At 43.5% G+C, this 27,885-nt stretch overlaps 1 protein-coding gene across 1 annotated transcript in view; it reads right to left on the bottom strand.

Moving 5' to 3' along the window:
• Window positions 1–806: 806 nt before the first annotated feature.
• The window catches only part of LOC125921277 (calsyntenin-2-like), a 268,402-nt gene continuing 241,323 nt past the window's right edge, over window positions 807–27,885 (bottom strand). The window contains exons 3-5 of the mRNA XM_049628730.1: window positions 8,674–8,869; window positions 7,724–7,932; window positions 807–1,094 (exon numbers count right to left, since the gene is read on the bottom strand). Of these exons, the coding sequence (XP_049484687.1) occupies window positions 892–1,094; window positions 7,724–7,932; window positions 8,674–8,869 (608 nt within the window). The 3' untranslated portion in view covers window positions 807–891. The remainder of the gene's footprint in view (window positions 1,095–7,723; window positions 7,933–8,673; window positions 8,870–27,885) is intronic.

Consider the following 27,885-nt stretch of genomic DNA (forward strand, 5'->3'; position numbering starts at 1 on the left):
GAGGGAGAGAAACAGGTAGAATATAACAGGGGCTCTGAAGCTTAAAGACACGTGGAGAAAACAGTAGACAAAAGCCGCAAAGCAGGACTCCAAGAAGTACCCAAAGTTATGAGTGAGTGGTACCTGTAGCAGCAACAGCACAGGAAGCAGAAACAGAAGCCAGTGACCAACCAAAATGGTGGCCCAGAGATACGTCCAGCATCCCTGCCCGGCCACTGGAATATTGGTGCCACCACTAGAGGCATTGTTATTCTATAAGCCATCCAATTCTCGGCGAGCTCCATCTATGCACATGGCCTTGCGTTCCTTACTTCCCTTGAGGTCAGTGATAAACCTCTGTCATCTAAGGGTAACCTGAACCTTTGCTCCATCTTTGCATACCCAAACAGCTAAACTGGGGCAAAAATCCACCTATATCTAAGGCCATTGTTTCTCCATTCCCGGAGCCAACACTTGAGAAACTCCTTAATCTAGAGGCTAGATTCTGGGACTCCAACCTCTGCTTATGTACCTACCTTCTGCGCTAGCCCAAAGAACATGACAACCTTCCCCAGGTACTGAGTGACGATTCAAACCTGACACACACTGGCTCAACTCACTCCCTTAGATAAAGCGAATAGGCTTGCTGGCACTTTCTCCCGAACACGGTGGTATAATTACTATCGATTCAAAAGTGTCATGAGATTTTAGAAAGGGTGAGCTGGACAAACAGGGCACACGATATGAGACAAGTTGCCTTGGACATTCTCAACTGTAAAATGAGGATAATAGATCACCCAGGAGTTGTAAGAATAAACAAGCTACTTTATTTCTTGCAGCAGAATGACTGCATGTAAGAAATTCCTCTAGTTATAGGTTGTATTGGCTTTCAGGATAGGTCTAGCACCTTCTCTACACCAGGCCAAGCTGCCTCCGCTCAACAGCATCAACAAGAGATGGCCCACCTTGCCAGCCAGGCTTGCAAACTGGCTTCACGTCCACCTGCACCAGCGTGTCCTGAGCGGCGGGCTTCTGTCCACAGTCGTAGGCGGTCACCAGGATCTCGTACTGGCGTTGTTTGTCATAGCTCAGCTTCTCGGTATTTCTGATGTTGCCTGAGGATGCAGGGATATTCAAAATGGTTTGGGATCAAGTTAACCACACTGCCATTCTTTAAAATCCCTTCTCTACTCCGCTAACCTTCACTGGCATGGAATGACCCCTTTCCTTGCTTGTGCGTTGGTGGCAGATTGCCAGGAACCACTGGCTGGAGCCACCTCAGCTGTGGGAAAGGACTACTAGGAGATTCCAAGCACATATCTGGAACCCAACTGGTGGATTCGTTAGTCATGGGTTGTCAGAAAAGTCCCTCCTAGAGTGTGCCCGTGTGCTTGTGTCCCTGATGATGTAGGGCACCAAGGCTCATCTGCCATGAAATCTCTGGGAAAAAGATGGGATTCAGAAATGTCCTGGCACATATTTTTTAACATCTGGGCTCGTCGCCAGAAATGTTCACTGCCTCTTCTCACATTATTTTGCTACCAAATAGGAAGTAAAATCAATAAGAAAACGTGTGACCTCTCTTCTGAAAGCTACACAGAATAACAGATTCCTTGCCCTGGTGGCAAAGACATTTCTCTTCTCCAAAAGAGACCACACCATTTTTCTGGGCCATGTGTGTGTTTTTGCTCCTGTGGGTTTGGTATTATAATTCAGAAATAAATATTTGATAATTAATGAGCAAAATTCTAATTGATTATTTTTGCTGAAATACAGTTTTGCTTCTAAGGGATGAATAAAAGCCCAGTGTGCATTGAACACTTCTCAATTTTGGATTCCGAGAGAGTGAAGTCTTCCTTTGCGAAGAAGAATTTCATTCTTGCTTTTTTTTCTGATAGTGGAGCTGACAGCAAATTAGAACTCCAGTGTTATCATTATCCTTTAGCAGAAGTGAAATTAAGAAAATGGAAACTTAGGGGCACCTGGGTGGCTCAGTCGGTTAAGCGTCCGACTTCAGCTCAGGTCATGATCTCACAGTCCGTGAGTTCCAGCCCCACGTCGGGCTCTGTGCTGACAGCTCAGAGCGTGGACCCTGCTTCAGATTCTGTGTCTCTCTCTCTCTGCCCCTCCCCTGCTCATGCTCTGTCTCAAAAATAAATTAAAAAAAAAAGAAAGAAAATGGAAACTTAAAAACAAACCAATGTGCTAATGGCTGACTCAGGTATATTTTTATATTTCATCAAAACTAAGGGAAAAATTCCTAATGAGCTTTCTTCCATTTCAACTGATGTCTATGGCTCATGTGAGTGGAGGCAACAGGGACTACATGAATCAGCCTCTGGGGAATTATGAAAGTCACATGTTTTAAAGATCCGAAGAGCTGGTGCACTCATCACCTAATACCAGTGAAACGGTCCTCAGTACCAGGCCCTGAGCAGGGCTTCTCCTGTGACAGTCCAGCGTCTGAGACACTGGACTAAGAACTAGGATCTTTTATTCCACCGTCAGCTCCAGACCGTTTCTAAAAATGTACCCGCAGCCACTGATTTGAAGTAAAATTTAGTTTAACAAAGCCGTTCAAAAATCTCTGAATAAAAATGGGTTTGATATATTTTTGGCCTTGTGCCTGGTGTTCAGAATCCCTCTCACTACCCCCCCCCCCCACCTTTTGGCTTCAGTCTCAGCTCAGGGCCCCCCAGGACTGGGGCGGCTAGGTGTTGGGTTGGTGATGTTCCCTGTGGGCTCTGTTAGCAAACTAGCTTGTGGTTATAGTGCTCACGGGGGAGGATTTCTTGCAGGTGGAAGCATTGCAAAATAACCGCAAGAACGATGTTGCAGCAGCATCAAATTGAATTTTGAACAAAAAAGTTTTAACCTTCCTTTTCCTTATGGTTAAATGGCTCTCAAAAGATACGCCTCTCGGAAGAGGAAGGCTCAGGGTTTACAAGCCGTGTGACATTAAGCAGACCAAACGCTATTGACCGTGGTAGACAAATAAACACACAGGCGGCAATCCCTGGCCCAGTCTGCGGCAACCGCACATTCTAGCGAGTCCTAATGAAACTGTCTGAGAAACAAATGTATTTTCTCTGCTACCGCCGGCCTCACACATGGGAGAATGGGTTTCAGAGCCCAGAATTTGAAGCCTTAGGTCAAAAATGAGTGTATAATGTGGTGACCAATTGTGTTGGGGAGGGTCCTATGTGGATAAGACACATACTTAAAAATTTTTGGAAGCTCAAAAACTCAGTCATTTTGCTTCTGTTACAATTGTATTCTTCTTTCCATATTTGAATGATTTCTCCCAGCAGTGCCTAAGAAGGAGACCTGAGTTCCTAGCTAGCCCAGGTGACTAGGGGTTCCTGGGCCCATTTCTCTGCTCCAAATGAACCTGGGGAAGCTAATTCTCAAAGAACAGTTAGTATGTACCATGCATATTAGTGAAGGTGTTCTTTTTTTTTCAAAGTGAGGCTGGTGGAGGTGCCAGGAGCCAAGCACACTGGTCTGCAGCCTCCTTTCAGTGGAATTTAAATCACAATAGCTCCTGGGGCGCCTGGGTGGCTCAGTCAGTTAAGCATCTCACTTTGGCTCAGGTCATGATCTCAAGGTTCATGGGTTCCAGCCCTGCATCAGGCTCTGTGTGGACAGCTGAGAGCCTGCAGCCTGCTTTGGATTCTGTGTCTCCCTCTCTCTCTGCCCCTCCCCTGCTCATCCTCTCTCTGTCTCTTTCCCCAAAATAAGCAAATAAACATTTAAAAAATCGGAATGACGCTTTTGGAAAGTTATACAGGCCAGTCACTTTGCAATTGTTCATACCTTTGGGGCATGCAATTCCACATCTAAGAAATTGATTCCGGGAAAATGATAAAAATTACACATACAGGTGCAAATATGTTCATCTAAGCATTATTTCCCACAGTGAAAAATAATAAACTGGATGTCTGATAGTAAGGCAAGAGCTAGGTAAAAGAGTCTGTGCACCAGATAGAATGTTTTTAGCGCTGAACGTGGTAATTATGAAGCATTTTTAAGGGTGGAAAAAATCCATACTATCGAATGTTAAGTGAACACAGCAGGGTAAAGAAAAACAAGGCGAGTGTAACCTTACTTTTGCTAGAAAAAACCCCACACAAAAAGTACTGGTAGAACATCAATAATGGCTATCTTTAGTGGGATTACAGGTGATTTATTTCCTTCTTGTACTTTTCTATGCTTTCCGAATTTCCTGCACAAGGGGCAAGCGTGACTTTTCTATTCAGATGGAAAAGAAATGTTTGCATTTACTTTCAAATAAGCCAACTGTAGGGCACACTTGGCCCAGAGGAGGCGGAGTCTCCTGACTCACCAGGGCAGCCCTGTTGCCCAGGAGAGGCTGTCTGGGGACCGACCACGGAACTGCTGGAAAAGGAGAAAAGTCTGCCAGGTGGTGTCGTGTCGTGGAGACCCCTGCTTCTCCTTCTGGCCATTCCCAAGTGTGGCTGAGAGCGTGATTTGTGCAGACACGCTGGCGAGCCCCCTCTTGGCAATGCACCCAGCCTCTCACACGGGCATGGCATTGGGCACGGGATTTAATTCCCATTTTACCGGGGAGGATCTGAGGCAAGGGTTAAGTAACTTATCAAAGATCTCTCTCTCTGTCTCTCTCTGTCTCTCTCTGTCTCTCTCTGTCTCTCTCTCTCACACACACACACACACACACACACACACACACACACACACAAACACACACACACTCACACATGTAATGGATGTAGGACTAAGATGCAACTTTGTAGTTTTGAACTTAAATACCATAGCCAAGCATTCCTGTCAAATATCACTAAGGAGTGTGATCACATGACTGGTGGAAAGGCAGAGAGGCCCATGCTCAGGTGATCTGGGCTCCAGTCCCAACTCTGCCACCGGGGTCACAGGTGCTGTTAGGCAAGCTCTTAATACTTTAGGACTCAGTTTTTCCATCTGTTCAACGGAAATAAGGATTTGGTCCCTACTGACCTCAAAGAGACCAGCCAAGTGCCAGGAGATGGGAAACAAGAAGCCATCGGAAGTGGATCCAGAACTTCCTAAGAGGGAGTGGTGACTCAGTTACCTGCTTATAATTTCAGCCTGGAAATCTATGGGGTGTGGGGGTGGAGTGGGTAGTGAAGAAGCTTTATGTCCCAACCACCCAGGTAAACATCTAATAATCATGGCACCATGAATGGAGCATTCCCTAGGTGCCAGGTACCCTGTGAACATCATCCCTAGGGCACAGCCTCCCTGAGGCCTCACAACCCCACAAGGGGGCAGGGATGGTTCCTGCCATGATTTCATGGGGAAGGAATTCAAGGTGGGGAGGCCAAAGACCTCTAGTAGAAAGAGGCTGAGTTTTGGGTTAAGACAGCCCAGGCTGAATCCATGGAATGTCCTCGATCTTCGCTGCTGCCCCATTCCCCTTCCTTCACCAACAAGCAAAGAGCTTGGCAAGTCGGAGGAGCCAGGACCCATCTACCTGCCGTCATGCGGTTTCAATGAGTGGACCCTGAACTCAGCAGTACTTTCTCTGATGTTCATACAAAGAACTCCTTCAAGGAGACGGGAAGGTCGCTGGGAGAAATGATGGATAAAGGGCCAATTGGGAAACTCATTAGAATGGGGAGCTGCCGCTTCTGTGTCTGTCCCTGGGTCCTGCCTTCATTACTTGGAGAACCGCTTTTGTAAACCTCGCTGTCGGGGGCCCACACTCCCTGGGAGTGCCCACTCTCCTCTTCATCTTCTGTTGTAAACCAACGTTGGAGGCAGAGGCTTGGCAAAAGACCATTACTCACTTTTAATGAGACAGCTAGGGAAATAAATTGGCATATGTTAGCGAAATGGCTCATCAAGGTGAGTAATTATCTTCATGACTGGGGCAGTTTACCCTCAGATGAAAGGATTTGCATCTCCACTCTCATTGGGCTGTGGCTTTCCAGAACTAAGGCAGGAAGTCAAGTGGAGCCTGACCACTCATCACAGATATCTCCGCTTGTCTGGTCATGCTCTTCACCAAGGACTCATCGCCCCCCAAGTTCCAAAGCTTTTGTGGACAGAGACCACGCAGCTGATCATAGGGGAACAGAAAAATACAAACCAATTGTATATTTCATAGGGTGGTGTGTGCATGTGCGTGTATTTGATGTGTGTGAGACATACGTCTGTGTGGTAGGGACAAGCCAGCCGCCTCACAGGGCTTGTAGGAAAAGCCATCAGGAAATAGTTGTGACAGACCCTACTAATTGAAATTACCTACTTCTTAGTCCTGAACCAATCTTTAACTCAAGTCCAGTATTTTCTCTTTTACTTTCTTGTGCACTGAGGCACTGATCTTGTGTTCCACACAGTGAGCATCTTGCAATGTGCTGGTTTCTAACATTCCCACGTGGTTTATCATTTTATAAGGAAACTGCCTTATCTTTGTCTGTTATAAGAATGCTGATTTCATCTCCCAAGGCAGATCACAAACCACTGGAGATCAGGGATGAGGGTGTCTTGTTGGCTCCCATCCACTGTGGAACCTGCTGCAGTTCTCAGGATGCAGAAGACCAGGTCCCAGGACATGTTTCTCCCCCATCTCAATGTCAAGGAGCACGGGAAGCACTGAATACTGGCAAGCAGGTCACTGATGGTACTTCCCTCTAGGTGTCGGCTACCGGGAGGCTCACAGTTAATCCACTGCCTAATTCTGGCTCACGGCATGCTTTATGCACCAATCTCACCCTTGGTGCCACCTGACTTTCTAGTTTTCATTTCGACTTTCTTTCCATTGGATGGTAAGCTCCACTGGATGGCAGGCCCGTGTCGGTTTTGAGTTCGACTCCCACTTCATTCCCAGTTCCCAGCTCTATGCCTGGCACTCAGGAAATAATTCACAGGGTAGAGGAACTTCAGGTTTTGTAACTTTTGCATCTTTGTGCAGTACTCTATGACCCTATTCGAAACAGAGTGGGGATAATATACCTATAAGCACACACTCATGCTATCAAATAATACACTTGGCAAATAATTATCTGATTAACATGGAGTTATTGAAAATTGCATTTAATGTGGGCGGAGTTGACTGGGCCTCTGGCTGAGGTGTTTACACTACAAGTGTTTTGGGAATGGTGATGGGGAAGTGCACAAAGGGCTTTATAGGACTGTTTTCAGTTCGGTAAATTCAGTTTGGGATTGGGGTGTGGTGGGAGGTTTCATTCTTTCATTGTTGTTACTATAGTAGAAATTCTCAAAGGACATTGGCAAGAATATAAAAGATTCTTAAATGAATCTAAGCTCAGAAGGTGTTTCCAAAAATCTCCATCTTCTCTTTTAGCATTTTTTTCTTTTTTCCTGGGAACAGGAAGCAGACGGCTGGGGTGGGGGGTAGTGCCACAACTTATGGTGCAGGAAAGGGACTCAGGTATGGCTGAGTTGACGGCATGGAAAATTCTACCAGAAAGCCATCCTGTCTTAAATATCCAGATGTGTGGCATTATGAGTTCTAGGGGCTGTACTCACTGAGCAGGTTTCTGAGGTATCTGGGGGGTATCTTCGACCTGGTTGTGCTAATAATCTAAGGACATCCACTCTAGTGCAGGGCTGAGTTCTGGGTTACAGAGCCTAGGTCACGGACGGCAAGGGAGTCATTACCTGCCATGGATGTTCAGAGCCCTCACTTGGTCTTCAGAGAGAGGGTGGTGGACCTGTTTCCCTGCCCTTCCCCCCAGGGGGGCCCTCTCAGGACACTCACCATTTCTGTCAATGGCAAAAGGCACGTCAGTTGTGACGATCTCATAGTTGCAAATCTGGCTGTACTGAGGGGAGCAGTCCTCGTCCACGGCCTCCACCTGTAGGATGCTGTCATAGATCTTGCCCTCTGTCACCACCGCCTTGTAGGCTGGCTCTTTGAAGGTGGGAGCAAATTCATTGACGTCCTTCACCTGGATATGGACCACGGCCCTGGGACCACACACCAGAAGGAAGAGATGGTAGTAAAGGGAGAATGACACTGCCCTCCCATACCTCCCGTGGGCACTGACTCTGGTCGGTCCCAGGGCCGAAGGAGCAGAGAAACCATAGCCAGTCAGGATGGTTGCTGTCTGAGTGTTCTGTCCACCCTCCCACAGGAGACGCTTCTACCTGTCAATGCCCTGCTTTGGAGATGAATCCACCCCTTCTCTGGCCTTCCCTGTTACCCAGCTTTAAGCAATGATTCCTTCTAGACTGCCTCCCCTTTCCTTTATCTATTCCTCTTCCTCTGTTCATTCACTCTTCCTTTCAGAAAGAATTTAACCACTCTCTGAGTTAGGTTCAGAATCAAACTCCAAATGGGAGAGAGCTACAACCCAAACTAAAAAGTGCCAGGACAGAGATATGCGTGTGGCATGGCAGAAACCCAGAACAAGGTCCCAACCAGCTCCGCAGGGATGGGCTGGCTCAGGGAAGGCTTCCCGGAAGAAGTGACACTTGAACACAGTCCTGATGGCAGAAGGGGAATATTTTCAAGGGAGGCACAGGGGCAGAGTATTGCAGGTGGAGGACTCTGCCTGTGCTGATGCCTGCAGGGGCCCGGGGAGCTGGTGGAAGAGCCATGGTATGACCGCTGGGTATACAGACCTGAAGAGCAGGGTGTGGTCCCGAAGGGTGGGAGGGAAGTGGGGTGGGGGGTAGGGGTGCAGGGATCCCTCTCTGGCCACTCACTTGTGCGACTTCTTCCAGGCCGTCTCCCGGGGCCCTGCACCACAGTCGTAGGCCTGGATGATGAACGTGTACTCTTTCTGCAGCTCACAGTCAATGGGACTCTTGGCGCGCAGCCGGCCCTCTCCCGACGTCTTGTTGAGCACCACGGCCTCAAAGGGCAGCTCCTGGCCGTGGATCTTGAATGCGCAAATTTCCCCTGCAGAAGGATGGAAGACAGTGAATGGGGATCCTGAGAATTGCCAGACGGAAGACAGAGCTTCTCTTGGGCCAGATTTGCAAACCCAAAACCTCCAGGCCATTTCCTCCACACAAAGAATTGTCACACTGGAAAAAGAGGCCTCCAGAGACCCAGATCAACATGCTCATTTCATGGATGGTAAAATTGAAGCGTTTCACACACGGAAATGTCACCCATCAAGTGTATCCGGCAGAAAGGAGGGGAGTCACGGTTGCGGGGGTGGGGGGGGGGCTGGTGACTGTCCTAGTTTGCTGCTTTCCCGCTTGCCCTCGCCTGGTGTGAGAACAAGGATTTTGCCCACAGCCTAAAGATAAATGGCTGTAGAGGAAGGAGAAAAAGGCCAAAGCTTGCATAATTGTTTGTCCCTTGAACCACCAGCGTGAGCATTGCTGGGGAACTCTGAAAATACAGACTCCCAGGCCTGACCTGGACTCCTGAATCAGATTACAGGCTGTTGTGTTTTTTTTTTTTTTTAAACCAGGTTCCCTGGTGAGGTATTTGTCTGCTCACTAAATGTGAGCAGCTCTGCTCTGTCCTTTCCTCCTGGCTTAAACGCCCCATGGTGCTGCAGCCAGCTTCCCACCCCTCCAGCCTCCATTAAGTCTCTCCACCCACCACTTCCCTGGCGGGAGAGGGGCACCAATCAGGTGCAATTTTCTCTCAAAACAGCAGGCGTGAGTCTGAGTTCCAGAAGCCCCGTGGAGCCTGAAAAGCTAACTTCTTAAAGAGCTGAACATGTTGTGAAATTAATGCATTTCTCCCCCTCAGCTGGGTTAATGTGTATTATAACTATTTCTCTGCATTAAAATTATGAGGCCATGAAAACATCTTCTTTTTCTCAATTGATGGATATTTATTTCTTGAACCCCGACTGCAAGTAAGCCATGTAGTAAGTGCCTTGTGAAATACTGAAAACTTGAGACACATTCTCTTCCTGACTTGTCAGGGAGACAGTGTGTAGATGTCCAGAAATACCACTCATGGTGCAAGGGAGGGGGGGTGGTAAACATCACACGACACGGGCAGCAAAGAATTCATCTCTAGGCTGCTGGGGGTAAAACACAGACTTGGAGGCTTTGAGTCACGTTCTAGGTTTTCCACTTTGACTCACTGCTGTAGTTGAATTATGATGACTGTGGGTCTCAGTTGTGTCACCTAGAAAATGGCCTGGGAGATGGTGTTGGAGGAGGGCATCTACTCTGATGCATCCCAACACTGTTGGCACCGGGGTGAGGTGCCTAGTGTGCACAATTTAAGGGGGTCCTCATTCTGGAGGCAATCAGGTGTTTTCTTGCCTCTAGTCCAGGCCCTGGCCAGCTGTTCCAGAGAGGAACAGTCTCCTGATGCTGTGGGGAGAAGGGGTAACATGACTGCACGCCTGCTCTGTACCTAGTGCCGAGCTCTGGATCTCCACCTGGGTGACCTTATTCAATCTTCATAGCAAACCTGGAGGCAGGTGCTTTATGCCGATATGTCAAATTAAGAACAAGGAGGAGGAGGAGTTAGAGGAGGAGAAAGAGGAAGAGGAGGAGGAGGAAGAGAATCAGAATCAGAGAGGTTATTACTTGCTCCAGGTCACAGAGCTGAAGACAGTGTAAACCCCAGGTATGGCTGGCTGACCCCTGAGCCGGGCCCTTTCTCCTCCACTGCACCACTCATAAGCAGCCCAGTAATTTCAAGGGCACTGCACTGAGGATTGCTTCCGGTAGCATTCTATATTCCCATTCAGGTCTCACTCTGGAGAGAAATCCCCCATTTTACATATAGGAAGCATGCCCTGATCTCTTACTAACAATGTTTTCTGAGATGGTCAATCAATACCAATCTTACCTGTAGGCTTTTATTTTTTATTATTTCATCGATCCTCAATTTCATTATGAGCACTCCATTTTCACTACACCCCCTCCTGGCCATTTCTCAGATGTAGGTGTGGAATCATGGACAAGACAGACAGGTTGCAGACTGGGACCCACCAAGAGGGCCGATTCGCACTCTGTCACTGTTGTTCAGGGTCGGGGGTGACACTGTACTGCCTCTTGGACAGGGTTAAACCTGCAGCCCTCAGGGCGGAAGGGTAGGTTTCATCTGGTTCTCGAGTTTAATTTCTGCTTTGAGTTGGCTGTTGTTGAATGCATGAACTTCTGAAGTGCCTGCCTTATGATTCCCAAGATCAAGGCCAACGTGGGAATATTACCAGCGAATGTGCCCAACCTGGCTCTGGGGCAGTCTCTGGAGTGCCCAACCACTGCATGATTATAGGACCAATCAGACCATTTTTCTTTGAAGAGTCGAGTTAAACTGAAAATAAATGAGGGTCATTTTCTGTTGGAAACATTTGATCACAACTAAAATGGTTCTCGAGACTCAGAAATCCTTAACAAGAGGGAAGGAGAGGACAGAGGAAAAGGAGACACAGGGGAGGGAGAGACATAGGAAGCTTCGGGGCCACACATTTCATCCAAGTCCAGCTCAGTTCAGTTCAATGGACCAGAACTTTCGGAGAGCCAAGCAAGCACCAGGAACTTGCCTGTGGCACCAGAGACACAAAGGAAAGCACTTGGATCCCTTATAACACAAGGACGGCCAATCCTTGAGCACTCATTACCCAGAGGAGACAGCAAGGAAACAAGGGTATGTGATGCTCACGTATTTCTCACCAGCTCAGTATGAGACAAGATTTAGCCTCTTTCGAACAGAAGCTAGAATTCATGCAGCCCTCATCCCACCTCTTCATCTGATACTTGTGCTCCTGTTGCAAAAACACGCATTCAGTTTTTTATCCATTCATTCACCTTGTAGGTATTGATTAGGGACTACGTGCCCAGCACTGGTGAAACTTGGATGAGCAAAACCAAACCCAGTCCTAGCATATATGCTGCTGGCAGTTCAGTGGGGGGGACAATAAGCAATCCGATGATGACATCCCTAAATAAAGAACAGTGATCATGATGCGTGATTGAAGGAGAGCTCCATGGTACTAAGACAGTTCTGACCTGTCTGCCGGGCAGGGAGCACTACCTAAGGATGTGACAGCTGAGCTGAGATCCCAGGAGGAGAAGGAGGGACATGCCCAGGCCAGGAGGGAGGAAACTGAGTTTCAGGCAGAGGGGCAGATGCCCTAGGGGCCTTTCAGTGGGAAAGGACATCTTGAGGCCACCAGGCCTGCAGGGGCCAGGGTGGCAGGAGCACAGGCACTGGGGCAGGGCCAGCTTCACGGGCATGTGACCTGAGAGCCACATGGCACTCCATGCTTAAGAGGACCCTGAGCTTGGTTTAAACCTCTGTTGTTGCCATCTTGAATTCTTAATCATTTTATCTTTGAACTTGTGTTTTGTACCTGAAGTCTGATGGGACAATGCAGCAAGTCCGGGAGCAGAGGAGACAATGATCCATTGTTCGGTCTGCCCCATTTACTTCTAGCGCTCAGGATACCCAGTGAGCACAGAAACTCAGTGCCCTTACACTGTGTGGGAGTTCAGCGGACGCAGTGTGAAGGTAAGCGTATGGTGTCTAGGACTGAGAAAGCAGGCAGCGGACAATCCCGAGAGGTACCTTTCCTGTTCGAACCAAAATTGATTTGAATGCAGAAGGCAGGCAGGGATGTTTTAAGAAACATGACCAACCAAAGAACTCTGTCTTGTCTTTTCTTACTCATGGTACTTCCCTGTAGTAGTCAAACACTTAGGCTGAAGACAGCAGAGAGGAGGAAAGCTAGGACACCCTGCAGTTCCTTTTGTTTGGGGCTGCCCTTCCTACCAGTAAACCGAGGGTAGAGAGCGTGGATAAAATGTGTGCACATCAAGAAGCAAAATAAACACAGTTGAGCGCCGTTTGTGTTTGTGTGGCATTTACAATGCTCTGGTAAAGAATTGAATACATAGGCATACGTGAGCTATGAAATGTGAATTCTGTAATTTTCGGAGACTCTGCACAGCAGTTAACTGCTCTTATATTTGCATTTGAAACTGGCATTGCATAGTATATAGATGAATGGTAAAATTCATGCCCATAATTTAGCATTCTAATCTGTCTTTACTTACAACGGCGTCGAGTAGCAAATTAAGAGACCACAAATTGAGAGAGGATCTGTAGAAGGAAGGTCCCGGGATGGAGCGTGAAGGCGGAAGGATATTTGAAATTGCGGGCTCGGGTGCTGGTATGTGACTCACTGGGCTGCCTCCATCTTTTGTGAGGTCTACCACTGGAATGTGTTATTACTAATAAAGAACTGCAGTCGGGGAGGGGGGCAATGTGCATAAAGGGTCTGTAATGGTGACGATAAGTGGGGGTGTCCATGTAAACATGTCACTTCTAAAAAGTGGCTTTCTAATATGCTTTCATGGGTAGGAGAGTAGCGCAGTGATGGATACGCACGCCAGCCAGCAGTGGGCGCTGTGGGGAAGTGAGGCTGGCAGCACTAGGCTGCCAGGCCTCTGGGTGTGACCCGCCCTGACTGTGGCCCCAAGACGCTGAACTCGACTTCCCCAAAGGCCCCTTTGAAAGGCCAGGCCGGAAGATGGGCCCCTGTAGGGCTGGGGGGGTGGGGTGGGGTGGGGCATGAGGCTCTCGCCTCTCCGCACCCCTGTCTGCCTCACAGGTACCTTCTCCTCCTATAGTGCACCCTCGCAACACCTCAGCAGACACTGCTGGAGCTGCTGCTCAAGTCCTCCCGTAAGAGTCTGGGGCAAATGAATGAAATTGATGCATGAATGGGGGAATGAAACAGATTTTTAGAATATATTTTGATCCTAACCTTGAATACCCTTGAACAGCAGGTTGTGTTGATTCCATTTTTCAGATGCGGAAACTGAGTCTCAGAGAGATCAACTAGTTCACCCAAAGCCACTGTGATAGTAAGGACCAGATCAAGGACGGATTTAGACCCTCTGATTCTAACTCCAGCACCTTCTTTGTTCTTTCTTGTTGCCTATCACTGGGCCAGTGTGACATTCTAGGATACCGGTTCTCCAAGTGCGATCTGTGGGCCCCTGGGATCCTCGATACCCCTTCCGCCGGGTCCACAAAGTCAAAATTAGCTCTCTACTGACATTAATGCATTATTTGACTTTTTCACTATGGTGATAACTTGTACTGATGGTACAAAAGCAACAGTGAACAAACGTGCTGTGCCTTAAGTAGACCTGGCTGAGTTCTTTACCACATAGAGTTGGAGTAAAAAAAGTAAAAAAAAAAAAAAAAAAAAAAAAAAAAAAAAAAAAAAAAAAAAAAAAGCCAATTTCACCTAAGAATGACTTGAGGGGCACCTGAGGGGTTCATTGGGTTAAGCATCTGACTCTTGATTTTGGCTCAGGTCATGATCTGACTTCGTGAGATGGAACCCAGTATCGGGATCTGCACTGACACCACAGAGGAGCCTGCATAGGATTTTCTCTCTCTCTCTCTCTCTCTCTCTCTCTCTCTCTCTCCCTCTCTCTCTCAAAATAATAAACTTTTTTGGAAAAAAACACAATGACTTGAATAATGCAGTAAATATTGATTTAGTTAAATCTCAGTTCTTGAGTACACATCTTTTTAATATTCTGTGGAACAAAATGGAAAGTATACGTAAAGGACCTTGCACAGCAAAGTATGCTCTAAGAAAAGCATTTGTGTGAGTTGAGTGGGAGCTGAACTAGGACCTTTTTTCATGGAATGCCTTTTTGACTTGGAAGAATGATTGTTAGACAAACTATGTTTATTCAAATTGGAGGGTGTGGCGGACATTGTTTTAAAAGTGAGCCTGTCACTCCAAAGAAAAGAACTGGTAGGATTTGTCACCAGTGACAAAATGAGAGCTTTTAATTTGGAAAACTTGTGTCTGCCACATTAAGTTTTAACCATTTACCAATATATTAATATTTTTCTGATGAGATGGTTAGTGGTATTAATGAGGGTGACTGTGTGATATTGTAGAATGAAATACATCGGGTTTTGAAAGATCTACTTGCCAGTGAATCACTGTCTTCCAAACGATCAGTGTGTAGTATTGCACAGTCGTGTTATGGGTAAAACAGCCATTCAAAGAGCGAGTGCAGGGGTGCCCGGGTGGCTCAGTCGGTTAAGCGTCTGACTTCAGCTCAGGTCACCATCTCTCGGTCCGTGAGTTTGAGCCTCGCGTCAGGCTCTGGGCTGATGGCTCAGAGCCTGGAGCCTGCTTCCGATTCTGTGTCTCCCTCTCTCTCTCTCTGCCCCTCCCCCGTTCATGCTCTGTCTCTCTCTGTCTCAAAAATAAACGTTGAAAAAAAAAATTTAAAAAGAGCGAGTGCATTTTAATGTAGTGGTCAGTATACGGTAAGTTCCTTGATGCGATTTCAGATTCCTTATTATAACGAACCTTTAAGAAACTATTACTTACGAAGTTCTGGTGTTGTATCCGAGAAGAATATCTACAATTATCCGAAAAGATTTTTAAAATTTCCTCCCTTTTCCAGCTACATACCTGGGCGAGGCTATATTTTTTTCTGCTTGCATACTTCACCTAAACAAATGTATTTCAGCAGACTGAAGGCAAGTGCAGATACGAGGATCTCGTTGTCTTCCAGTAGGCTACACATTGAAGAGATTGCAAAAAATGTAAACAACAATACCACTCTTCTCACTAACTTATTTTGTTTTGGAAAATATAGTCAAACTATGTTATTTATGTTAACATGTAATGAATTTATTATTGTTATTTTTAAGTGAATTAATAGATAAGGACTTGGAAGTTTCTCAGTTTTAATTTCTTATATAGTAAATATTAATAGACACAAACCCACAAGACAAAAGCTGTTGGGGGTCCTTAATATTGTTTAAGAGTGTAAAGGGGTCCCGAGACCAGAAAGCTTGAGAATTACCATTCTTATAATTTACCAACTACGCTTTCCACCCAGATCATGATTCCATATCCCGTTCCTGATGCTTAAAAACACAACCTGTCACCTCTCAGAGAACTCAGAATCTCAGAGCAACACAACGTGCTTTGTATCTTGCAATCGAAGGTTTTGTAGAGGGTGCAGCTAGGCAGAACTTGATGGCTCTTGGAGCCAAAGACGCTGGACTCGAACCCTACCTGTCTGGTTAACCACCTGTGTGACCCTGAGCAAGTCACCGACCTCTCTGTGCCTGTTTCTTCATCTATAAAATGAGACGATATTAGTAATAGTCACCTCAGCAATTTTGGTTGTTGGGTGGATTAAATGAGTTAATACATACAAAACACTTAATAGTGCCTGATATGAAGTTAAGTACTATATACGTGTTAACCCTTATCACTGCCATTATACTGAAGAAAAATCACACACTTCTGGCAAATTCCCTGTTCATGTTTGAGAGCTGAAGGGGCTGAATGTGGAGATCATTTCATCAGCAGAAATATTTTGAATCATTCAAGAACAGTCTGGTCCTTGAAATACCTGGCACCTGTCAGCCACAGCTTACACACACCTGCTTTCCTGAACATCCCTGGTCAATGACTATATCCTGTGTCCCCAAAGTCTCATCCAGGCCCTGTACTGCTTCACGGGGAGAGTTTGTGAGGTAGGTTGGCTTTGTCTGTCTGATTTTGCTCGTCTCGGTGGCTGGAGGTTGTTAATGGCCTTTATTGTGCAAGAGTCAAAGGTGCTAAATAGTCAGCTCTGAGAACCATGTTACCCAAAATGGCTATGGTGCCCCCCTTGAGAAACACTGTACCCCAAGCATGTAGCCAGTCTTCTGTTGGAGCTAACGCCAGGTCAGTTTCATGGCCCCAGACCTGTGGAAAATGATAGAGCTTGTAAAGGCTTCTTCTCCAGAGTGGTGAGGTGCCTCCAGATGGGGATGATGCCATCTCCTTTCCACGGCACGCTGTGGCCTCCAGCAGGCACGCTCGGCAGGCAGTGAACCCTGACCACGCTGCCAGAGGGCTGGGAGGGTGTGCTTTTGAAAGTGTACCCTACACCTCTAGCTGGAGCCATCTGCAGTGACTTTAAGTATAATAAAATGGGAAAGGACAAATGCCAATCACATCAAGAGGCCATCACGTCCAGAATAGCCGATCAGGGCTGAATTCAGAGATAAATCTATACTTTAAAAAAGAAAGGGTTGATTTTAAGCCCTCTTGCTCCAGATGAAAACTTAAAATATCCCCAAGTAGAAAGTTAAAGGGGAAGGTTCAATGGATCGTCACTTCTGCTGGTCCTTCGTGCGTCTGGGTGGTGGGAAGATGGCCTTGTTTGGGGTCCCCGGCTCTGTTCTTCTCAGCTGTGTGACCTTGGCTGGTTCCTAAATCCCTCTTCATATAACTGAGGATGAACCATGCCTAATCCTGAAAGTGCCAAGAGGCTGCTACGACACACTAAACGTGAAAGCACCGTGCGAAGTATAAAGGTCTACCTGCTTTTTCTTATTGCGATAATAATAAATCCTGCTTCCAGCCTGCAAGTAGCTAAATGCATATTGGCAGCGTACCTTATTTCTCTGAGACACCAAAGTCAGGGGGAGGGGAGGCGTCACCATTTATAGCTTTCTGTCTACTTAGTATTGAGCAAAAGAAAACATACTCTTTTATTTAAAAAGCCATCTTCCTACATTCCAAGATCAAAATTCCCTTTCCTTTTGGAAGATTTAACACTAGTTATTGCATTGCTGAGAAACCAATGAAGACAACGCATTTTTCCTTATTTGGCAACGTCTCTTGAACAAACAAATGCTATAACAACCAATCTATATGCTGAGAGACTTGAAGAAGTCCCCCTGGCTCAGCTCGTCACAATGAGGTCAAGTAGGACTTAAAGAGATGTCAGACGGTCATTTGCTCCGCCTGGTGCCCAGTGGTCTGGCGTTGAAGGACTCCAGGTACAAAAATGTGCTGTATTCGTCATTCACTCAGCAACCTTCCCTAGGCATACATAATATAGTTAAAAGCAGCTGAGTGAATAATAATTTATAAAATTCACTGCAGCTCACATTTATTGAGCATTTACAATGGACCAGGCTCTTACTCTGGCCTACAGTGAAACCAACCTGCATCTTTTGCAGTGCTGACCTACCTGGCCAGGGGCTAGAGATCTGGATGAATCAGAGACTAGCTCTGTGTTCACAGACGGGAGAAGGGGGCAGATGACTAAAGAATTAAGCACAATGAAGTACTCAAAGGCTGCAACAGGTGTCTGTTCTGAGTGTGGGGAGAACACAAAGCACGATGGCCAGTCAATCTCACCTTTACATGCTTCCAGACACAGTTGTGTGCCACCACGGAGCCACCACAGAAGAGTGTTATGGCTACCAAGGGGAAAGAATATCAGCCTTAACAGCGCCGGTGGGACAGGACCCTGCCTGTGGACCCCGTCATGTCTTCCTCTTGATAATGGCATTTCTGTGCCTTCATTCCTAGCAGAAGGCTAGTACAGGTCATTGCCTGGCCTATGAGATGGCTCTTTCCTAGTCCTGTCGTTCGCTGTGCCCTTGCTGGTGGGAGCCACACCCTTGCTCTCCTGCTGACCTCGCTGGTTGATCCCAAGGTGTCCACAGTTCTGGTCAGGTGTTGCCACATGGCAGGATGAGGGAGGGAGCCAGGAAACCACACTGACTAGGATAGTGACTGAGTCCATAATGGCTGAATTTAAAAAAAAAATGTTTATTTATTTTTGAGAAAGAGATAGAGTACCAGGAAGGGAGAGGCAGAGAGAGAGAGAATCCGAAGCAGTCTCCAAGCTCTGAGCTGTCAGCACGGAGCCCGATGTGGGGCTTGAACCCATGAACCGTGAGACCACCATCTGAGCCAAAGTTGGACGCTCACCTGCCTGAGCCATCCAGGCACCCCATAATGGCTGAATTTTTAATGTTTGGCAAGAATGTGTTAAAACTCTGTGTCTCAAAAATTACTGACCTGAATGCAATTACCACATGGGAACACACACCTTTCTCACCGCCAAACAGGAACAGGGGACTGTCAAATAAGGGTAGAGAATCTTATTTAAAAATGAAGGGCTCTTGTTTGCCCACAGCTGTTAGGTGCAGTTCAGTCAGATTCACTCCATGATCATTATCTGGAATCTACTTCAACTAACCCCTACTTGTCCTTTAGGGGAAGTAATGGATGTTGAAGTGCCTGGAGAGTGAAAAATGTCCTATGCAAATGTCATGGCCCTTTAGCACTCTACAATTATCTCCATCAACAAAGTTTTTGTAAGCATCTACCTCCTGCAGGGAGGGAATCTTAGGAGATACTGAGGTCCCCAGAATTAGGGCCAGGGCTTACAACTTCAGAAAGAGGAGCTATCCATAGGACCAAATAATTCTTTTCTTTTCCTTTTTAAATTTTTTAATGTATATTTATTTTTGAGAGACAGAGAGATAGCACGAGTGGGGGAGGCTCAGAGAGAGAGGGAGACACAGAATCCAAAGCAGGCTCCAGGCTTTGAGCTGTCGGCACAGAGCCCAATGTGAGGCTGGAACCCATGACTGTGAGATCATGACCTGAGTGAAGTTGGGTGCTTAACCGACTGAGCCACCCAGGCCCCCTCTTTTCTTTTACTTAATCGAAGTATAGTTAACATACAGTGTTATATTAGTTTCAGGCATACACTATAATGATTCAACAAATCTATACATTGCTCTGGTCTCACCATGATGTGTACATTTGATACCCTTTACTATTGCACACATTCTCCCACCCACTTCCCCTCTGGTAACCACCAGTTTGTTTTCTGTATTTATGAGTCTGGCTTTTTTTTTTTTTTGGTCTTTTTTTTTTTTTTTTTTTGGCTTTTTGTTTCTTAAATTCCACATATGTATGAAATCATATGGTATTTGTCTTTTTCTGACTGACTTATTTCACTTAGCATTATACCCTCCAGATCCACCCATGTTGTTGCAAATGGCAAGATTTCATTCTTTTTTATAGCTGAGTAATATTCCAATATATATTCTATTATCTATCTATCTAGATACAGATAGCACATTTTCTTTATCCATTCACCTATTCATGGACACTTAGGTTGCTTTCGTATCTTGGCTATTATAAATAATGCTGCCATAAACATAGGGGTGCATATATTTTTATCAATTAGTATTTTTCTTTTCTTTGGGTAAATATCCAGTAGTAGAATTACTGGATCATGGGGTAATTCTGATTTTAATTTTTTGAGGAACCTCCAAGCTGCTCTCCACAGTGGCTGCACCAATTCTGCAGTTCCACTAACAGCGCAGGAAGGTTCCTTTTTCTGCACATCTTTGCCAACACTTGTTATTTCTTGTGTTTTTTATTTTAGCCATTCTGACAGGTGTAAGGTGATATCCCACTGTCGTTTTGATTTGCACTTCTCTGATGAGGAGTGATGTTGAGCATCTCTTCATGTGTTTGTTGGCCATCTGGATATCTTCTTTAGAAAAATGTCTATTTAGGTTTCCTGCCCATTTTTAATCAGATTATTATTATTATTGGTGTTGAGTTGTATAAATTCTTATTTATTTTGGATGCCAACCCTTTATGAGATATATCATTTGAAATTATCTTCTCCCATTAAGTTGCTTTTTTGTTTTGTTGATGGTTTCCTTTACTGTGCAGAAGATTTTCATTTTGGTGTAGTCTCAATAATTTAATTTTGCTTTTGTTTCCCTTGCCTAAGGAGACATTTCTAGAACAATGTTTCTATGGTCCATGTCAAAGAAATGTTTTCTCCTTGGAGTTTTATGGTTTCGGGTCTCATATTTATGTCTTTAATTCATTTTGAGTTTATTTTTGTGTGTGGTATGAGAAAGTGGTCCAGTTTCATTCTTCTGCAAGTAGCTGTCTGGTTTTCCCAGGACCATTTATCAAAGAGACTGTCTTTTCCCCACCGTATATTCTAGCATACTTTGTCATTGATTAATTCACCATATAAGTATGTGTTTATTTCTGGGTTTTCTATCCTGTTCTATTAATCTATATGCCTATTTTTGTGCCAGTACCATACTGCTTTGATTACTACAGCTCGAATCTGTAGCATATCTTGAAATCTGGGATTGTGAGGACCAAATAATTAATGAGTGCTAATGAGTTCTCAAGATAAAACAATGGAACATTACAAACTCCTCAATTAACCAGGAGAATACCTGAAGACTAATATTTAAATAGAATTGGTACAAATCATACTGACAGGTAAAACCTTTAAATGTCTTCCGGTCTCCTTTTTCTCAGTGTCCAAGCAGGGTCTTAACATACGGTCTCAACACTGAACAAGTCAGAAGTTCTAGTCCATACAAACCTGAAGGTTTTGTTTGCCTCCACCCAGTTTTTTTCTCCACCTGATTTTCTTTAATTAATTTTTCTCATCTACAGTGTCTCTAGGAATTTGGATAGACATGGGATGTAGGTTTCCCTTTGAAGGACGCCTTGTGACTACTCTGCACTTTTCAGGGCAGAAGCCACAAGCCACCATATGGCTTTTGAACACTTGCTATGTGGCTAGTGTGACAGAGGAACTGGATTTGAATTTTATTTCATTTTTGTCATTTTTGAATTGCTCATTTAAGAATAGTTGCTCAATTCAGTTACTGGAAAACTTTTAAGTATGTCTGGGTATGTGAATCAATTTTTTGCAACTATAAATTATACAAAATCTACAGACAGATCAAGTATTTCCAATGAAAATTTAGAGTCCAAATTGAGATGTCTCATAAGTGGAAAATACACATCAGATTTGAAAAGCTTGTTTTATGGAGAATTTCTCACAAATGATTTTCTATTTGATAACATATTGAAATGATAATGTTAGATATTTTGGGTTGCATACCACATTATTGAAATCAATTTCATCTGTTTCTTTTTATTCATTTAATGTGGCCAGTAGAAAAGAAATAATTATGTATGTGGCTGGAATTACATTTCTGTTGGACAGGATTGCTCTGCCTAATTAATAGTATACATCATGAAGGCTAATTTTCCCATAGAAATAAACATAAAGTAGAGAGGAGGCATTCTATAATAACTGTAGAACTGTTCTGCTTCAATGCTGATTTTTATTTCTCAGCATTATTCCTAATATTTAGAGTAATGCTCCCTCTTAAAACAACTGCCCATTTGGCTTTCTTCAGGTGATTAAGCCAAATTTAGCTCAAGTTCCTGAAGTGCTGACTGTCAGGCTTTTAATTAGCATGGCCTCTTAAAACTTTGGATGGCTTTTATTATAAAACAGAAAATTCTTTGAAGTTTTAATGACACTGCATACTTAAATAATCACACATTGGTCACTTGTAGAAATTCAGATGTAGGCACTAACAAATGGCTTTTGTGAATTATCATCTAAGGTTGAATGGCAATAGGATTTGAGTTTATAATTCACTTAGTCACCAAAATTAAAAAGGTATAATCCTTTAAAAATAAAGTTTTATTTTCATAACATAAATTTAATAATCTTACATTGGTACTTTATCAACAGTAAAATAATAATCTTATAAAAGAATAATTATATATTGCATGTTGGGTCATATTATGTCAATATTCTTATACTTTTCTAATTAGAATATTAAAATTCACACAAAACGTAATACACTGTGTTTATTTCCCTGAAATTGGGAGGACAGCAAACTTGGGTTGTGAAAGGTACAAATAAAGTGACCTAAGGAGTTCTGCTTCTGATGTGCATAGGCTTCTAACACACGACCCTCTCACAATACCCTTAACCCTGGAAAAATAGCTCCCCACTCCCAAAGACCTGAAGCCTGGGGAGTGACAGATTTTGGAGAGGAGCAGAAAAAGCTACTAAAAATGGGTGAGTTCTCTGATTTTTAATAATTCTTAAAAACGGTGATAAAATTCACATGACATAAAATCTATCATCTTAACCACTTTTGGGTGTATAGTTCAGTATTACTAAGTGCATTCAAGAGTTTTCTGTTTGCTCCCTTGCCCTGAGGGCGGTCACAGTCCTTGTGGAACAAGGGGCTAAAACTCTGATTTCTATCAGATGAGCGGGCCATCTTTCTGGCCAGATGAACGGCACTGCTGGAAGGTGAGGGAGGACTCTTGGAGAGGAGCCAGCCAGGGAAGGGACAGCCCAAACTGTGTTTCAAATACCCAAGTCTCTGGCCGGCCCCAGAACTGTGCATGTGGGGGACAGACTGAAAGCCGTCTGCATTGAGATCTGAACTACTGTCCATATGAGGCAAGAGAGAATTTATAGTTTGAACTGAAGTAAGTGAATTGAATTGCCTGTTAAAACAAAACGTCAACCGTTTTGAAGGAATCCGACAATCCAGTGGCATCTTGGCCCAATGTGCAAAATATCCAGGATATAATCTAAACTTAATTGCCATATGAGGAGTCAGGAAAACGTGACCCTTTCCCGAGGGAAAAGACAACAGGGCCCAACCCCAAGATAGCTCAGCTATTTGTATTTTCAAACAAGTATATTATTTATTCTTATAAGTATGCTCAAGGCTATAAAAGAAAATATGCTTAGAATGAAGGAAAAGATATAAATCTCATCAGACAAATGCAACATAGAAAAAGTAATCTAGTACAAATTCTATAATTAAAAGAGATAATATCTGGGATGCCTGGGTGGGTCAGTTGGCTAAGCATTTGACCCTTGATTTTGGCTGAGGTCATGATCTCATGACCAAGAGATCTGCTCTGGGTGTGGAACCTGCTTGAGAGTCTCTCTTTTTCTCCCCCTCTGCCCCCTCCCACTCACACATGCTCTCTCAAAAATAAATAAATAAATAAATAAATAAATAAATAAAGTAATATTTGAAATAAATTACTCACTGAATGGACTTGATAGAATAGGTAAGTGAATGTGTGATAAATCAATATAAAAGTATCCAATTTGAAGAAAAGAGAAAATAAAGACTGCAAGGAAAGAAACAGAGCTTTGATGACCTGTAAGAAATCTGAAGTAGAAAGAGAAAAAATATTGAAGAAAAATGTAACCTCAGGGACCTATGGGTTGATATCAAAAAGTCTTACATAATAAGTCATTGGAGTCCCAGAAAGAGAAGAGAGGGAGAATGAGGCAAAAATAATATTCAAACAAACAATGGCTGAGACCTTTCCAATTTTGGTGAAAGACATGTATTTACATGTTCAAAAAGCCAATAAATCCCAAGGGAAATAAAGATGAATGAAACTATACCTATCTACCATAAATCTGAAGATAAAGAGAAAGCAGCCACAGAAAAACTGGCATTAAATACATGTGAATGACTGCACACTGATCAGAAACCAGGGAAGCTATAGGACCACTGTGTTTAAGGGACTAAAAGAAAAAAAATCTATTAGCCCATAATTCTAGACAAGAAAAATGGCCTTCAAGAAAGAAGGTGGAGTGAAGACATTTTAGTTCATCTCCACCAGACTGGTCTGTAAGAAATGTTAAAGGAATTTTTTTTTTTTTTACTAGCAAAAGAGAAATGATATTAGGAAAACATGAGTCTTCAGGGATAAAGGAAGATCATCAAGAAATGTAAGTATCTAGGTAAGTCTAAGAAACTATTTTTCTCCTCCTATTTCTTTAAAATATATACATGATTGTTTAAAGTAAAATTATAACATTGTGTGTGTGGCTTATAATACATGTAATTATAACACACACAAGCACTATAGCATAAAAGATGGCAAGAGAGAGGTGGTAAATGTATCTATATGGCTGCAGCGTTTCTGCAGTTTGTACAAAGTGGTAAAATACCAATTCTAGGAAGCCTGTGAAAATTTATAGATCTATACAGAGAGCAAGTGACCACTAAAAATAAAGGAAAAGAGGTATAGCTAAAAGTCAGTGATAAACCAAAGTGGAATTCTAAGAATATTCAAAGAATCCCAAAGAAGGCAGGAAAGAAGCAACAACAGAGAAACAAGTATGGGAGGTTAAACAGGTAACAGATAATGAAATGGTATATCTGAATCCAACCACATCAAGAATTACATGAAACATTCCAATAAGAAGGCAGAGATTACCGGAATAAAAATGTAAGCAATAACTATATGGTGCTGTCTACAAGAGATGCACTCTAGGTATAAAAACACACATAGGCTAAAAGGAGTAGGTAGGAAAGATATCTGATACAATGGTAAGCACAGGAAGGCAGGAGGCGATTAATTAATATCAGATGAAACTGATGTCGAACAAATGTTGCCAAAGAAGGGCATTTCATAATTACAAATGGAAGAGATAACTATTATAAAAGCACATGCATCTAATTACAGAGCCTCAAAACATGAAGCAAAAACGGACAAACTTAAAGGAAGAAATAGACAATTCTGCAATCATAGGAAAATTTTAGTAATTGATAGAATAAGAACACAAAAAAACAATCAATAAACTCACAGGTAACGTAACCAATGCTATCAACCGCTTTGTCCTAACTGATATTTATAGACCATTACGTCCAGCTGTAGAATGCACACTCATTTCAACCTCACATGTCATGTTCACAAAGACCATGTATAGGCCATAAAATGACCCAATGAATTTAAAAGCTGAAATCCTAGAGTATGTTCTCTGACCATAATGGAACTAAATTGGAAATCAATAACATTTAACTATATGCAATCTAAAGAAAGCCCAGATATTTGGAAATTAAACAATACACATTTAAATAATCCATGCAAAAGAAGAATTGAAAGAGAAATAATTAAAACTCAAAATATTACAAATCAAACATATTAAAATTTGTGAAATGCTGTTAAATTGGTGCTTAAACACTGATAGATTTAAATGTATCTATTACAAAAGAAGAAAGAGCTAAAATCAAGAAGGTCCTAAAAGTGTAAAGCAAATCCAAAGTGAGTTAAGGAAAAAAAAACCCTGTTGATTATTATCATATTTAAATCACATATTAGATCATTTAAAATTTTTTTGTAGAAGATCTTCCCACAAGGAAACTCCAGGCCCAGATGGTTTCTTTGGTTTCTATCACGCATCCAAAGAAGAAAAACACTAATCATATATCATTTTGTTTTTAAGAAATAGAGGAGGAGGGAACGCTTTCTCCTTTTCAGAGGCTGGCATTACCCTAATACCAAAAACTGGCATAGACACTACAAGTGAAGAAAATTACAGACCCCTGTCTATCATGAACATAAACACAAAAATCCTCAACAATGTATTAGTAAATTTAATCCATCTCTATAAAAAGGATTATGACTAAGTAGAATTTAACCCAGAAACCCAAGTTTCGGTCAATGTAATTTACCATACTAACAGGAGAAAGGAGAAAAACCATATGGTCCCTTCAATAGATGTAAAAAAAAAAAAATTCGCCAAAATTCAAAATGCATACCCAGTAAAATCTCCCAGTAAACTACAAATAGAAGAGGAGTTGTTCAAACTGATAAGGGGCACCTGTGATAAATTTACAGCTAACATCATACTAATGGTGAAATATTAGATCCTTCCTTCCCAAGGTCAGGAACAAGGCAGGAAGCCTGTCCTCACCACTTGATAGTTCTTGAGTGCATGTTATGTGCCAGATACTGTGCCGGTGGCTTTAGAGAAGAAACCCTTTGTGCAAGGACCAAATTTCCTCCCATTACAGAGATGAGTATGTTGGCACACAGGGAGGGGAGACTTGCCCAGTGTCATAACGTAATCGTAAGCCACGATTTAACTTCTGATCTCCCGGACTTCAGAGCACGCCTCTTCATCACAACTCTTTTCTTAGTAGCATGGCGATGATTATTAAAGGGAGCTAGACGCAGAGTAGAAGCTTCTGGGTCTGGCTTCTTCACACTTTCCCCTCTCAAAGGCCGAGGGGCAAAAACCATGGCCTGTGCTTGTCAGGCCGGAGCCTGGCAGACGCAGCAGGCTCACTGGTGTGTGGTCTCCAGGAGACGCAAAACAGCCCTGCCTGATTTATGTGCCTCCATCAAAGGCGCCATGCTGTCCATCAATAGGAATATTCAAATTATAATGGTATTTCGCTACTAAAAGGGATTCTGATTGGCTCATTTTCATTATTTAGAGGCAGTTAATTAAAAGCCCAGCCGATATTTATTTTGCTCCTTTCACATCACCAGTGATTTCTGGCTGCTAGGCTTTCACAGCATTACAGTTTTATGACTTGACACGGCTTATAGCGGGTTTCTTATGGTTGTGTCTCCCATTACTTTAATTTCAAGCATGGCATTAAAGTGCTGTAAGATTTCAGCCATTACTGGTAAGTGTGAACCCATCGTGGCACCCATCTTTATGAAAGAACAGACTTTACGGGATCATACTCCAGGGAATGGACCCAGGTTCCTTCTACAGGGAGAGTATGAGGGTTCAGCTTTTGAGCAGGTGAAAGATCGACCCCAACTGTTCTACTGGCCAGTAGCAGGTAACCTTAATGTGAGGCCCATTCAGATATTTCATTATCTCCTAATGATCAAGAAGGAGTTACTATGCCCAAAAATGGCCCATGTCAACTGGTGACATTTCCAAGAAAGCTAATGTTTTATTTCTCAAGAATCATGCTAATTTTGCAATTCACTCTATAAACTATCTAAATACAATATGACATTAACATTGTTTACCTTTGCATCTTTGAATAGAATTAACTCTACAAGAAAATGTATCATGTTTATCTGGTGATTCCATACCTGCTTCAGGCAGAGAGAAGCCTTGCTTTGAAACTGTTGCTTGAAGGTTAACTTAACAAGGAGCCAACTGGTGATTAATACTCAAGGTTTATAATCTGTAAATTAAGGAGGAACTAAAAACAGTCTCTTTTTTAGAGCCAAAACAGGCTCTTTGCCGTTTACCTGTAAACAGAAACCCGTGGAAACAGAAAGGCTTGCAAGCTGCCCAAATGAGAGATTAGTAAGTAGCTGTTACTGCCATTTGCAGTCTTTGTTGCCAAAAAAATGAGGGGCGCCCGGGTGACTCAGTTGGTTAAGTATCTGACTCTTGATTTTGGCTCAAGTCATGGTCTCCCGGTCATGGGATGGAGCCCTGTGTAGGGCTCCATGCTAAGCATGCCAATCCTGCTTGGGATTCTCTCTCTCCCCGTCTCTCTGCCCCACCCCCTCTCACTCATGCTCTCTCTCAAAA

The sequence above is a fragment of the Panthera uncia genome, chromosome C2 (genome assembly GCF_023721935.1).
Source record: "Panthera uncia isolate 11264 chromosome C2, Puncia_PCG_1.0, whole genome shotgun sequence".
Lineage (NCBI taxonomy): Eukaryota > Metazoa > Chordata > Mammalia > Carnivora > Felidae > Panthera > Panthera uncia.